Below are 15567 nucleotides of genomic sequence, written 5' to 3' on the forward strand. Positions count from 1 at the left end.
CACACACACACACACACACAATTATTTTAACACTAAAGGCGTTGGAATCTCCCTCACACCTTTTCCTAAGCGATTTATTTTGCTTATTACACCTTACTGTCGTTATCCATGTTACATAAATAATTCTACTTTCGCCATACTCTGCACAGGAAACTTGGAAGAGGATATTAACTAGCAATATCCTAAAATAAATCGCTAAGGAAGAGGTGTTAGGAAGGTTACTTACACGGCTAGAATTCGGAACCTGAACCCGTATTCTTGTCGGTTGAGGAAGCTCCCTAACACCTCTTCCTTAGCGATTTATTTTTTATACGGTTGGCTAATATCGTTCGTACGTTGTTTGTGCAGAGTAAGGTGATATTGGAATGGTTGAAGGAACACAGAAGAGGACGGCAAGATGTACTAAGTAAAATAAATCGCTTAGGAAGAGGTGTTAGGGAGGCACTGATGGGGATGCAGACCCGGTTTGTTGACAATTTGAACACTTTTTCGTATGGGAAAAATGTGGACTATTGAGATGCTGTGTGTGTGTGTGTGTGTGTGTGTGTGTGTGTGTGTGTGTGTGTGTGTGTGAGAGAGAGAGAGAGAGAGAGAGAGAGAGAGAGAGAGAGAGAGAGAGAGAGAGAGTCTGAAGGGATTGGGCAGGTGGTAATGGAGAGACTAAAAAATGCGAGAGACTGACAAGGAGAGTGTATAAGGAAGAAGAGTGAGAGTGACTGGGAGAGTAAGAGTGACTGTGATCTTGAGTGTGTGAGAATGAAGGAGAATGACAGACTATGAGAGTATGGCAGAGTGAGAGACTGACAAGGAGAGCGTATGGGGAATGAAGTGAGAGACTGACTAGAAGTGTATGAGTATGAAGTGAGGGACTGAATGAGTATGAAGTGGCGTAAGAGACTGACTACGAGAGCATGAGTGAGGTGAATGGCAGAAGGAGAGTAAGAACGAGCAGAGATACAATGCAAGATGGAGGAAAGAGGGGGGTGGTGTCTTTAGGCTAAATCACTTATTGAATGTAGTTGAGGAGAAAGTTAACTAATTACATTTATTTTACCGGAAACCATAATTGTACCGGAAAGGTCCCTAATTTAATATCAATACATTAACTGAACTGACATATATTCTCTCTCTCTCTCTCTCTCTCTCTCTCTCTCTCTCACACACACACACACACACACACACACACACACAGGCAGACAAGCACAAGATGACAAAATCTCTCTCTCTCTCTCTCTCTCTCTCTCTCTCTCTGATATACCTGCAGCTTTAACATGAATTCCGCACAGTCACACTCAAGCTCACTCAAATACACAAACACACTCAAACACGCATACATATTCAAACACCCAAACACACCAACACACTCAAACAAACAAGCAAGCACACTCAAACACATGCAAACACACAAACCCACTCAAACACAAGCACACACATACAAACGCACTCAAATACACTCAAACACATCAAAGCACCCAAACACAAGCACACACACACTCATATACAAACACACGCAAACGCACTCAAATACACCCCAAATTTGCGTGCAACCACACCCTAATTTTTGCGTGCGACAGATGTTTCAAGGTTAAGCTGGTCTGAGAGGAATGTGTGTGTGCATACTCTCTCTCTCTCTCTCTCTCTCTCTCTCTCTCTACCCATCTATATCAGTCTTTACCTATCAATCTCTGCATCAACCTCCATTTCTCTATCTATGTCAATATCCATCTACCTCTCCCTCTCTCTCTCTCTCTCTCTGACAATGATGGTAGTGGAAAATGGTGTACTTAAAGAGAGCTGTAACGGAAGAAAATGATGACGAAGAGCCAGGGGTAGTACAGTACTCTCTCTCTCTCTCTCTCTCTACCCCTTTCCAACACACTCCTACATTCCCTCCTCCATCCTTCACCCTTTCCTACAAGTCATTTTCTCTCCTCTCCATCCCTACCTCCCTTCTCCCTACTTCCTTCCTTCCCTCCATCCTTCCTTCCCTCCCTCCTTCCTTCCTTCCTTCCCTCCTCCCTCCTCCTTCCTTCCTTCCTTCCCTCCCTTCTCCTTCCTTCCCTTCTCCCTACTTCCTTCCTTCCCTCCCTACTCTCTTCTCCACCTTCTTCCCACCCTCTATCTCTACCTTTTTCTCCCCACCTTCCCCCCACACTACGCACGCCACAAAACCAATTATTGTGCTCATTTTTCTTTACGCCCCGTTTCTGCAGGAGTGGTCGCGAGTTTTGTGCTGGCTGCGGCGGTGGCTGTGGCTGTGGCGGCGGGGGACATCACAGCACAGGCACAGCAGGACCACAGACACGCCCCAACACCACAGCAACCATCCCACAGACACGCCCCACCACCACAGCAACCACACAATTACCATCAGTTAGAAGAGCAAAAATACTTTACATACAACTCGCCCCTCTCACAGCAAAACGGAAATACCTCACAGACGACGCACAGCTCCTCACAACAGCTGCACAGACCCCAAGAGCAGCTCCATAGGCCTCCACAGCAACGACAGGAACAGCACAGAAACTCCTCGTCACAGCAGTCACAGCAAAACTACTCAGAACAGCGAGAGGACCTTCAAACCCTCCACAGCATTTCGTCTCCATCACAACCAAACGAATATAAGCCACAGGAGTTAGAAAGACCCCTAGAAAAACAGCAAAATCCCCCTAATCAGCTACACAGAACCCTAATACAGCTGCACAGACACCCAGAACAGCAGAACAGAGCCCCAGAACAGCTGCAGAGATCCCAAGAACAGCCAGGAGAAGAGCAGAACACCACACACTCGCGTCTCTTTCACAAACCTTCAAGTCAGTTGCACAAATCCACACAGGAGCAGCACAAACCCTTCGAACAGCTGCGCAGACACCCAGAACAGCAGCACAGTGCCCCAGAACAGCAGCACAGAGCCCCAGAACAACCAGGAGAAGAGCAGAACACGGCAAACTCGCGTCTCTTACAGGAACCGTCAACCCAGCTGCACACACACCCAGAAAAACAAAATATAACCCCAGAACAGCAACAGGGGGCCACGGAAGAGCAACAGAGAGCCACAAGACAGCGAGAGGAACAGGAGAACGCATCCCACTCCCGCCTGTTCATCTCCGGGGCCAGCAGAAGCCCGGTGATAGGAAACCTGCCGATGTTTCTGTTAAGTGCGTTTTCATTTATCGTGGCCGCGGGTATCGCAGCCACTGTACTTCTGCGAGGGGGTACTCAGAGGAGGGTGAAGAAGGGCATGTGAGTATGGATCTACTTTTGTCTGGCTTATTCTGTCTGTTTTCGCCACGTTCTGTCTGTCTCTCTGTCTGCCTATCATTTTCCTCTCCACTCCATTCACTTTCTCCACATTCTTCCTCTCTATGCTTCCTGTCTCAGTTTAAACTCTCTCTCTCTCTCTCTCTCTCTCTCTCTCTCTCTCTCTCCTCCTCTTCATCATCATCATCAACCTTTTCCTCTTCACCAGCATCCACCCTTACCATCCACTCCCTCCACTCTCTCCAACACCCTCTCCGCCCACTCCTCCACTCTCCACCTACTCCTCCACTCCCTCCACCTACTCCTCCACTCCCTCCACCTCTCCATCGATCAGGAAACTAGACCAACCCAGTTCCCAAGAGAGTTTGAGGCTACAGGTAATAATTATGTGTAGATGCTAACAGGTGTATAGGTAGGTTAGTGGTGCTGTCTCTCTCTCTCTCTCTCTCTCTCCTATGTTTATCTATGTCCATCAGTCTCTCTATCTGTTTACTCTCTCTCTCTCTCTCCTATGTTTATCTATGTCCATCAGTCTCTCTATCTGTTTACTCTCTCTCTCTCTCTCTCTCTCTCTCTCTCTCTCTCTCTCTCTCTCTCTCTCTCTTAGACACACACACACATACACACACACACACACACACACACACACACACACACACACACACACACACACACATACATACACGCACGCACACACGTAAAACAACATAACCATTGACAGTAGCACTAACGGTATCATGACTTATTTCGGTTGAGTCATGTGCACTTATGCTCGTTTTGTTCCGTACACAGGCGCGCACACACATACGTACACAAGAGAAGACACGGAATTAATTATGTTTGTTACCCCATTATGCATCGCCATCATCATCATCGTCACTGTTGTTATCATCATTATCATCATCATCATCATCGTCCCTGTCCTCGTCGTCATCAATGTCATTTTCATCACCATCATCTTCATCTTCCTCCTCCTCCTCTTCCTCATGATCATCATCATCATTGTCGTCGTCTTCATCATCATCACCATCAACTTCTTCTTCTCCTCCTCATCATCATCACATTATCATCATTATCATCATCATCATCTTCTTCTCCTCCTCCACATCATTATCATATAACCCATCATCATCACCATCATCATCATCATCACCATCACCACCCCAGATGCATAACCTCTCCACTAACACCAAAAATACATCCAATTTCAGGGAGCGTCAAACGATTTTATGTCACCAATTATTATCATTCTCCTTCATTTTAACTAAAGATAATTTTACTTGGAAACAAAAATCCTAGCACGTCCAGGACCCATTATTTCGTCGGGTATGGCTTCCTAGCACCGTTTGCCCAGCGATTTATTTTTGGATTTGTCTGGTTAATATCCTTCTGTACGTAACTCAGAGATTTGTTTTTGAATACGGCTGGTTAATATCCTTTTGCACGTTACTCAGCGATTTATTTATGCATATGGCTGGTTAATGTCCTTTTGTACGTTGTGTGTGTGTGGAGAATAGATATATTAGAAGGGTTTACTTAACACGTAAAATGAGAATAAGGTGTAATAAAATAAATCGCTTCAAAAAAGGTGTTAGGGAGCTTTTGCACGTCACTTATGAGGAGTATGGAAGTGTCAGATTTTTTCTAACAAGTAAAATGAGAGTAAGGTGTAATAAACAAAAAAATCGCTTCGGAAAAGACGTTACGTTTTGTGCGTTACTTAGGAGGAGTATGGCAGTGTCAGAAGGATTTATATAACACATAACACGATGGTGTAAAAAGCAAAATAAATCACTTGGGAAAAGGTGTTAGGGAGCTTTTGTACGTTATGTGGGGTACAGCAATATTAGAAAGATTTATATAACATGATGGTGTAAATAAGCTAAATAAATCGCTTAAGAAAACGTGTCAGGGAGCTTCCTTAACCGACGAGAATACGAACTCAAATGCCAACCCCTTCAGCGCCAAGGTGTATATTCTTAAGGGAGCTCCCTAACACCTTTTCCTAGGCGAATTATTCTGCTTATTACACCTTACTGTATGTTATATAAATCCTTCTGTCTCATGAGATGCATATTCAACAGGTGTATTATTTATTTTTTTATCTATCGATCTATCTATAGCCCGACGCCCTAATTCCGCAAAGGGTGGCCGCAGACAAAACGCCTCCAAGTCGCTGTCACCCACCATTTGACTGCCCTCCCCCCAACTCACTCCCCCCTCCCTCATACACCTCTCTACTCCATCCTTCCATCTCATCCTCGGCCTTCCCCTCTCTTTCCCTCCCTCCACTTCACCTTCATACACCCTCTTATTTTTTTTACATATATATTCTGAAAGATGTCCCCGTCTTTTCGTCATTAGGTAGGCTATAAGACAATTACGATATGAGATTCCCGTATATTTTTAGCCTCCATTCAGTAGGTCTCTCATAAGCTAAATAAAAGCCGTGTGTGTGTGTGTGTGTGTGTGTGTGTGTGTGTGTGTGTGTGTGTGTGTGTGTGTGTGTAAATACATGTTGCTTATCCTCTCACCATCATGATGATTTAATTTATTTATTCATTATATTTATTTTTGCAGACACCAGGTAATATTAATCAACACACGTAAAAGCTCCAATACTGCAAGGCTGTACTGATGCAATGTAATGACACCATTGTTTGTATTTACACCGTGTCTCTATCGTCTCCAGTATTTACACACACACACACACACACACACACACACACACACACACACACACACACACAAACAAACAAAACATTCCACCGCCTGACACCAACTGGATTGCGGGCCGTAGTGTGTGTTTGTGTGTGTGTGTGTGTGTGTGTGTGTAAATACTGGAGACGACAGAGATAAACTGATTGACAGATACGAATATATGTGTCTGTACAGTATATGTGAGCATGCGTGTTGTGTGCATATTTATGCAAGTGTATACTACGAATGAAAGACTGACTAAGAGGGTGTATGTGGGTGAGGTGGGAGGAGGGAGAGGGAGAGGTAGACCAAGGATGAGGTGGAGGGATGGAGTTGAGAGGTATATGAGGGAGGGGGTGAGTTGGGGGAGGGTAGTCAAATGGTGGGTGACAGAGCGACTTGGAGGCGTTTTGTCTGCGGCCACCCTTTGCGGGATTAGGGCGTCGGGCTATAGATAGATAGATAGATAGATAGTATACTACGTGTTTTATATATATATATATATATATATATATATATATATATATATATATATATATATATATATATATATATATATATATATACACACACACACACTTGTCCAGTGTGTGTGTGCATACATACCAGTATGTATGTATGTATGTGTACCAGACCACACGTGAAGGCGATTCAAGATGTGCTGTACCAGGCACCTCCCTAACCACACACGGAAAGAAAATGACCAAAGAAGGGTGAGAGAGAATATTTGCCCCCAAGCGAGTATGCGAAGTTGTCAACCTTGAGATGGCAGGAATATTTTACCAGTACGTGCTGCACAGAGGCCTACACGGCACTGGATTCAATCTAATGAAGGACGACCCTTGCACACCTGCTTAATATTCCTTAAGTAAATTTACCACAAGCTGTATACTGTGTGTACTGTTTGGCAACTCTAGCGCTCAGATATATGGTGTGCTCTGTGACGTTATTTTCGTCCACACACACACACACACACACACACACACACACACACACACACACACACAACTGGTTGACGGGAGTTCGCGCCTCGCTCAGGTTGCGAAGAAGTTTCACTGACGAAGTGGGTGGTTACTGTCCCCCTTGAGCAAGGGGACGGGTGTGTGCGTGTGTGAAGGTCACAGCCTTGCCCTTAGATCGGACTATATGAGCTCTCAGCTCCCTTCTGGGAGGGTAAAAGCTGACGATCACGACCATCAAGTGATCCTGACCGACCCGGTGAATTACACACACACACACAACGTTCAATTTCTTAGTTCGAAAGCGTATACCCTATGACTACAAACAGTATATAGATGACTGCTTAAGTATTACTGCTACTACCACTACAACTACTTCTACTACCACCACCATCACCACTACTGCTCCTACTACTACTTCTGCTACCACCATCACCATTACTACTACTACTACCTGACTAACTAGCTACTTAACTCTCCCGCTAACAGACCTGACGAGCGCGACTACGAAGATGTGGCTGGAGCGATACAGCAATTCCTGGAGAAGAACCGGAGGGTGTACCGGGAACACTATGGACCGGGGAAGTACCGGTAGTGGGGGTGTAGCGCGGAAATGTTGGTAAGAGGTTGTACTGGTACACTATGAACCAGGGAAGTACCAATATACCGGTAATAAAGGAATGTACCAGGGAAATACCGGGTAAGTGAGTGTACCGGTAAAGACCATGAACCGCTGGGATGTACCGGAGAAGTACCAGAGACAGGTGAATGTCCCAATAAAGACTGAACCGGGATAGTACCAGTATACCGATAATAACAGTTGTACCGGTAAGGACTGTGAAGTATGGAAGTACCGGTGATAGGGGGTGTACCGGTAAAACTGAGAGATGTGCTATTCACAGCTTAGTACAGTAATGAAAATGCTTAACCGGCTTAAAGCACAAAGTGGGAGGGTACTGTACTTTAAGAATTGTATACATGTAATATAATAGTGTATATAACCGTGTAACATAACCTTATTATATGTACATAAAAAATAAAAACTACTACCACAAGTGCAGCTTTGAGGCTGGATGAGTTTTACTACTACTACTACTACTACTGTTTGGTGTACGAGACTAACAGAAGAAACAGAAATAAAGGGAAAAGAAGAAATACTATCACAGATTTCGGTTCTGTATATATATATATATATATATATATATATATATATATATATATATATATATATATATATATATATATATATATATATAATCTATGAAAGGAATAAAAGAAGAAAAACCAGGATTATGTGAAAATGGAAAGAGAATCAGAGAACAAGAGTCCGAGGCGATAAAGAGGCAGGAGGATGGCGAATGGGAGAGAAAGAGATGGAGAATATGAGGAACTGTGAAGGGTAAAGAAAAGGGAGAGAAGGAAGAATGAATAATGGTGGAAGGAGAAGGATAAACAGGGAACACTGGGAACTGTTAAGAGTAAAGGGAGGAAAACGAATGAATGAAGATGGAACGAGAGTGAGACGAGAGGAGGGATGGAAATATATATACGTAATGAAGGAACATGAAATTCCAAGATTTAAGGGTTTACTCATATAAGCTTTCATCCCGGAGTACGATATTCATCCCTACATAGTACCAAGCATCCTGCACTTTATTTCACTGATTTTAGAAAATAATGGGAAAAAGTAAATGGGGTGGGAGAGTGAAAGAAAAAAGACGGACAGAATGGACTGTCAGAGACGAAGAGATGAACCCTGTACGGTAAGGTTAATTTATTGTTCTTATATCCTATAATTGAGAACCTACAATATCTGTCCATTTACACTAACCAGTATTACGATGGAGGATGCTAATATAATATACCATAGTCTGTGCGGCAATCCAGACACAACGTTCTCCACCAAGAAAAAGAACACCTACCGTCCCTATTCGTAGAACATCGACTGTAAACAAACAAATACCACTGGGAAAATGCGCTAAAATATAAACTGATGCCACTTTAGCCCACAGAATTGTAAAAACCATGTAAAACTCGGCAGGAAGCGGTATTTACTAGCGATACAAATAAATAAAACGAACCACATACGAGAACAACGGCAACCGAGATCAGCCATTACTACCTCCTCCTGTCAGCTGAGTCTGCAACCCATCTATGGACTTCGTTACCATATTAATTACATGTGAGTACTTCCCACTTATTACTAAGGTCACTGAATCTAGCAAATGGACGCTGGGCTTGTATGCATCGGCCAAGGCTAATATTCAGACCTACGGATTGGGCTAATATTCAGACCTACGGATTGTTAATTATTTTTTTCCAAACAGTGGTGGAAAGTCCCACCTTATTTTTGCAGAAATGTTTAATATTTATACTATCCTAGCGTACATTAATCCTTAATTGATTATTGTGGATGTATTTTTTAATTTTATGCACTGATACGATTGCTAACAAGACCTAACCAGGCAAACTGTAGAACTGGGTGTTTTTGCCGTTTTCAGATAGTTATGCCACCTGTTTAAAAATTTTAGGTTAGATTAGATATTATCGATAGGTTAGTTTTAAGGTTAGATTAGGGTTGACAAAGCAATCAGGCTAACCTTGACTCTGAAACTACAAATTTACCAATACAGTAATGTCTGAAACATCAGATTTGCAGATAATGTCTGAAACTTCAAATTTACCAATAGCCAAAACTGCAACCTTGGAACCAAGCAGATGCTTCATAGGGTAATTATCCAAAACAACACTGTCCTTGTAGGTTAGTTGAAGTTGGATTAGAATAGGTTAAGTATCAAAAAGTCACAAAACGAGCAGTAGAGAACACAAGTTACCGGCATTTTATATGCACTTGGTGAAAATGTAAGAGAGCTTCCAGGCATATAATTTCCAAAGTATTTTCTTAGTAAATGACAGCCTAATTATCATAGTGATTCTGTAAAAGGCTGCAGGAATGCATTATCCTGTATTTGCTAATTTTCCAACCTCATAATTTTTAAAAACTCTGACCACAGCAAATGGCTACCCACCACGTTCGGCTTTCTGGTCGATTTGGCCCCAAGATGTTGGTCACCAGCCATACCAATATTATCCCGACTAACAAAACCTAACTTAAATTAGTTTAACTTAACCACACTTAACCCATACTTAATTAACCAGACCTAACAAGAATTACTTGAGGATGAATGGGTTTGGGGTCTGAATAAACCAGTAATTTCTAACAGGATGCTACTGCTGCCATGAAGAAGCCTAGCTTTAGTGCCCTTACTATTGTATTTGTTATTTCTGCCCTGCTAACTTCTCGTGGAGTCACATTCTATTATAAATGGCTTAAGACAAGGGCTCCCAGTTGATCTTTCTGATTTGTCTGTCATGGACAGACTTTTGCAACACTAAAAAATTTAAGTAAAAAATATTGCATACATACTGGTCACAGCTGCATAGCTCAGTAAGTTACTGTAATACTGTACCATACTTGTCTGAAGAACTGACATGGGCATTTTTGCATTCATTTTTTTAATGCATCAGCAGACAAGCAGCTGAGTTCGTTTAATATATACAGTACTGTATATGATTTATGTACTGAACTGTAATTAAAAGCAGCTGCTTCAAAATTTTGACAAGAGCTAATGAATTTCATTTATTTCCATTCATCAGGGCTGAGTGCAGAAATATATACTGGTTATTGTGTTTCGTTACATGAATATTAAACTTAAGATATTTTTACCTAAGATTTTTTCAATTAGCTTCAGTACCATAAATGCCCAAGAACGTTGCAGCATTATCGTGTGTAAAATTTATTGATGCATATACTGTACTTCTGAGTCCGGTTTCTCTCTAACGTAGAAATTCTGTTTACAGCATAAAGAAGCATCAGAACACAAAAGAAGGATCAGTAAGGTGGAGTGACGAGGGAGAAAGCATTAGATTACTATTTTGCGCCACTGAAACCTGAGTGAGGTGTGAGATAGCCCGATACAATAACAAGTCTGAAATTATGTCGGGACGAGTGAGGACGCGTGTGGATCGAGGGACGGGTGAGGTGGTGGCGTACAGTGATGTGGCAGTACGCAACAACCTGGCTGTCATAGAGTACTGCCGGACTTCCATGGCTGCCCTCTCAGGAGCCACAGCTGGTGAGTATACTAGGGAGGGATATAATAAATATCTTATTTACTGATATATCCCCTCCATGCTTAATGTGCATTTTAATATGATTCCAGCCAATATGCTACTTTAAGTGAAAACAGAAACATATAAATACATATATAACAGTGATGCCATGCATTCTGATAACGAATCCCCATATTCAGATTGGCCATAGTACAGCAGATGTTTTCTATGGACATAGAGCCAATCCAAGTGCCAAAGTGAGCTAATTACTTCCCAACAGTTATTGGAAGCTGTCGGGAAAAAAGAATTATATGATGTTTAATAAGATTTGGAACAGTTTATAGATCTCAACTTGGACTGATTCTGTTTCCGTGTGGCAGTTTCCTGCCTAAGAGCGATGATTGTGCAGCAAGTTACCAAGCTTGTTGCCGCACTTCACTTCCTTGCTGGTTCACTTTCTTGCTAGTACCCATCAAAATTATACAGGTCTCAAGCCTCTGGATGCAGGCATCCAGTTATACTAAGAGTACATATTGTGTATTACATTACGGTATATGTTGTATTCTGGGGAACGGTTTTTGTGTTTTCATTGTCAGTCACACTGGGGTTTTTTCCTTTTTTTGGCAAAGAGTGTGCATCCTTTATGTCAGGTCTGCTGGATTTGGTGGGGCTGCTTGGGTTCCTGTTCTTCTTGGGTGCCAGGTTAATGCTGTGGCTGTGCTTGTAAGTACAGTACTATAACAGGATTGGAGGCTGTAGCTTTAACTTTCATTGCTCCTAACTGTGTCTCCTGTATTTCAGGTCTCCTGGGTCTAACGGGACTGTATGGATTCCTGTTCTTCCTGGGTGCGGGTCTGATGCTGTGGGTGCTGCTGCTGATAAAGGCCGGAGCAAGGTGGCAGAGGTTCTTCGTCAGTCGCCAAAGTCTCCTCACCAGTGGCATCTTCTCGGGACTTTTCACGTATATCCTGTGCTGGACTTTCCTCTATGGCATGGTCCATGTATACTGAGTTCAAGCGGTACATATCTGGTTTGTCTCACAGCAGCATAACCATTATCCTTGTCATCATTTTCACCAGCATCATCATCATCAGTACCATCAACATAATCACCATCACTTCTGTCACCTCACGACCACTTTCTTCCCCTTTAATATTAAATGGGGATGGTAGAATACAGAAATGGGAAAGCACATAAACAGAGCAGTCAACAAGGTGGGCAGTGAAATGGACCACGCATCCAATTCTCACCATTCGTCTGATATTCTCGACTCCATCTCTTAGGCAATCTGTCCCTATTTTTGCTTTGTTATTTATATGCGTCATTCAAGCCTGATGTTCTCAGCTCCATCTCACAAGCAAACTATCCCTATTTTTGTTTTGTTATCGAAATGCTCCATTCAAGTCTGATATTCTCAGTTCCATCTCACAGGCAAACCATCCCTCCTTTTGTTATGCTTTATATACAGTATGCTTTACAGAAATTTGTGACATGGAGCCATTCTGTCCGGTACCAAGCTAACTACTATATCACACTCTCAGCTTGATAATATAATTTGGTGTTAACTGAGATAGAATACAAGAGCTATCTTGACTATGAGAGGATTAATGGTGACAGTATTAACACTCACTCTCTTATGACTCAGCTGAATACGTGTATGGCATCTGCAGGAATTAAATATTAGAGATGAAACAACAATGAGAGGGTTATTATCCAAGAATCTTAGGACCTATATCCCTCTGATTAAAGCATAGCCCATCCTCTCAGTAATGTTAACAATTATGGTACATCCTTCTCCATGCAACTGTGGCCAAAGCCTTGAAAAACTGTTATGTAAACAACAGCAACATATTAGTACTTGGCAACCTAACTCAGAGGAACCTATCAGCTCCATATATTTGTATGCATAAAATTAACTGGAACTAGCAAAAATCTAATTCACTGGTGATCCAGTGTGTACAGGGAGACTCAGGTGATTTGGACATGTGCAGAGAAGGGAGGAGGAAAATTGAATGAAAAGATATGGGTGTGAATGTGGAGGATAGAGCATCAGGAAGTAGATTTAAGATAACTTGGAACCAGGTCCTTCAAAGTGGCCAGGGTTATTGGACTCAACACAGATGCTGCCTGACATAGTGTGACGAGGGAAGCTTCCATCTGGTAAACCAAAGCCATAAAGTGAAACAAAAGTAATGCCATCATGCCGAAAAATTAATATCTGTTTTTCTCTCCTTGCAGACATCTTTCATTTGCACGCAGACAGCAGTCAACTTTTACACAGTGGGAAGCTGGTCCACCACTACAGTGCTCATGGCAGTGATAAACCAGGATATGTTCAAGAGCATTTATACTGATACTAGTGAATAAACTGACTGTGGAATACCTTCATGTGCTAAATGGTGTGGAAGAATTATTTTGTTCTGTAGAGAATCACACTGGGTATATGGCATCATTTTACAAAATGTTTTTGTTCCTCCATTTTCATCATCCATTATATTTATTGATGAAAAAATAATATTAATCGAAAAGAACATACTGGTATATGAATTGTGAAGAGTTTATGTTTAACCTTAATTTGTTATTTGTCTGAAGCAGTGCTATGCTACATTTGTCAAAATGACTTGTCATAGGTGTAGCTTTGTTCACCCACTGCCAATAAGCACCATTCTGCATGTACATTATGGCCAGTACAAGAGAAAAATTGCTGTGCATAATGTACAGTACCTTCTACAATCTGTACAACACAGTTGTTTAAGAAGTTAATAGACAACCAGGTGAAAGGATGTGTATGTGTGTGTGTGTGCCCACATAGGCTATAGTGGAAACTTTTTTATTTTTTAGTTCCATATTTCCTGCATCACTTTTGTGTATGGCAGAGGCAAAAGTGTTAAGAGGAACTACTGTACCATGAGAACAAAAACCGAGGACAGAAAGTACAGTATTGTATAGTCATACTTTTGTGCATCATATATGCACGGAAAAATTTAAAAAGCATTAAGAACAGCACTTGAACCTGGGACAGCATCACTGTGTGGCAGAGGTGCGATTGTACAACTGATAACCTTGAAGTATTCATAGTTTGCCGGTGGCAGTCACATGAATGAATGGTATAGTTATAGTTACTAGGGGAAATGATCAAGTAACTGTGATGCATGACTGTCAGAAAGAGTTGCTACTAGACCTCTGCGTCACATTAATATTGTCTCAGGCTCAAATGTGGCATACTGTGCAAAAACCATTAGTTCAGATTACTTCACCAAGAAACAAAAATTACCCTCCATTAAGGACCACAGTGGCCATGAGAGCAACACATTTAATTAATTCACACATTCCCTCCCACCCTTGCAGTTATTAGGGAGCACGGTAGCTCAGTGGTAGGGTGTCTGGTTCATAATTGTGAGGTTGCGAGTTCGCGCTCTGCCTGGTGGCTGCTGTGCTGGGAGGGGTAGTGCTCTCCTGTAACCCTAGCAGGGGTACATGATCTAATGAGGTCTAGCTCGGGGATTAATCCCCTTTTTGCAGTTATTACACCACCCCCACCACAAAGTAAAAAATGAACTTCCCTATACTACACAGAATACCTCAAAAACATTCTTCCTCATCTTTTTTTGCACATAACACTAAACTATACATACAGCCATGTAAAGCCCTCAGTTATAGCCCCTCCTTGAATTCTACTAGATACTTTTAAACTGCCCTTCCCAGAAAGACATAATCACCCAGCCAGACTGCAATGTACCGTACCCATCAACCTTCTCTTCTTCAGCACCAGCACAGAAAGACAACTCATAAACAATTCACTATCCCCTCACTGTAATGCAGCTCATCACATCACAAAACACTGACTTCATGCACCTCAGTATCACACTATCGACAATCTTCCAACATAACCTCAATAAAAGACCTCTGGGAATGTTCGGTTGAAGTGACCAAAAACCTAAAGACCACCAGGTTCACGTCCAGATGAACCTGGGGGCCATCAGAACATCAACAACATTGGCAAATCCAACTCCCATGGCATAAGCTACACACCAATCTCTTCTGGGTCCTATCAGTAATGATCAACTTTAACCTTTTAACCTCTGAAGGCTTTCTTTTGAGTAAAAAAAAATGACATTAGCCGTGTAAATTAAATAAGTTGTTAGTGGAGGTTTGAGGGTTCAAGATCTTCATGTGTACATTTAGATATTAGTTTGTGCAAAATGTCAACGAATAAATGAAACTGACAAATGTATTCATCTGGATTTTCTCTTTACCCAACTGGAGTAAGTCACTCGCAGCAAAAAAAAAAAAAAAAAAAAAAAAGTATCAATTGTGTTGGTTAATATCTGGTTCTTTCAGGCCTATTAAAATTCATGGGTTACTGTACTATACAGTATATCCTTAAGAGATCAGGCTTTGGTGATCTGGTGGCAGAAGTTGTGGGTGGAGAGAGCTTTGCATTAACTAACCATGGTTTTAATTCAACAAGAGGTGGCCAAGTGTTTTCTGTCATATAAATGCTGCCAAGAACTTAAGTTGGATTCTTACTGCT

The 15567-nt window shown here is 41.9% G+C and overlaps 1 protein-coding gene across 1 annotated transcript; it reads left to right on the forward strand.

Annotated features, from left to right (window-relative positions):
- The first annotated feature begins 9077 nt into the window (after positions 1-9077).
- Positions 9078-15225, forward strand: EMC6 (ER membrane protein complex subunit 6). Its single transcript, XM_080269288.1, has 4 exons — positions 9078-9102; positions 10782-11056; positions 11835-12052; positions 13272-15225. Exons 2-3 carry the CDS (start codon positions 10918-10920, stop codon positions 12041-12043), a joined length of 348 nt encoding a protein of 115 aa, XP_080125414.1. The 5' UTR covers positions 9078-9102; positions 10782-10917; the 3' UTR covers positions 12044-12052; positions 13272-15225.
- Positions 15226-15567: the final 342 nt, after the last annotated feature.

The sequence above is a fragment of the Coenobita brevimanus genome, chromosome 33 (assembly GCF_032717465.1).
Source record: "Coenobita brevimanus isolate Jiangsu-jjx chromosome 33, ASM3271746v2, whole genome shotgun sequence".
In the NCBI taxonomy this organism is placed as follows: Eukaryota; Metazoa; Arthropoda; class Malacostraca; order Decapoda; family Coenobitidae; genus Coenobita; species Coenobita brevimanus.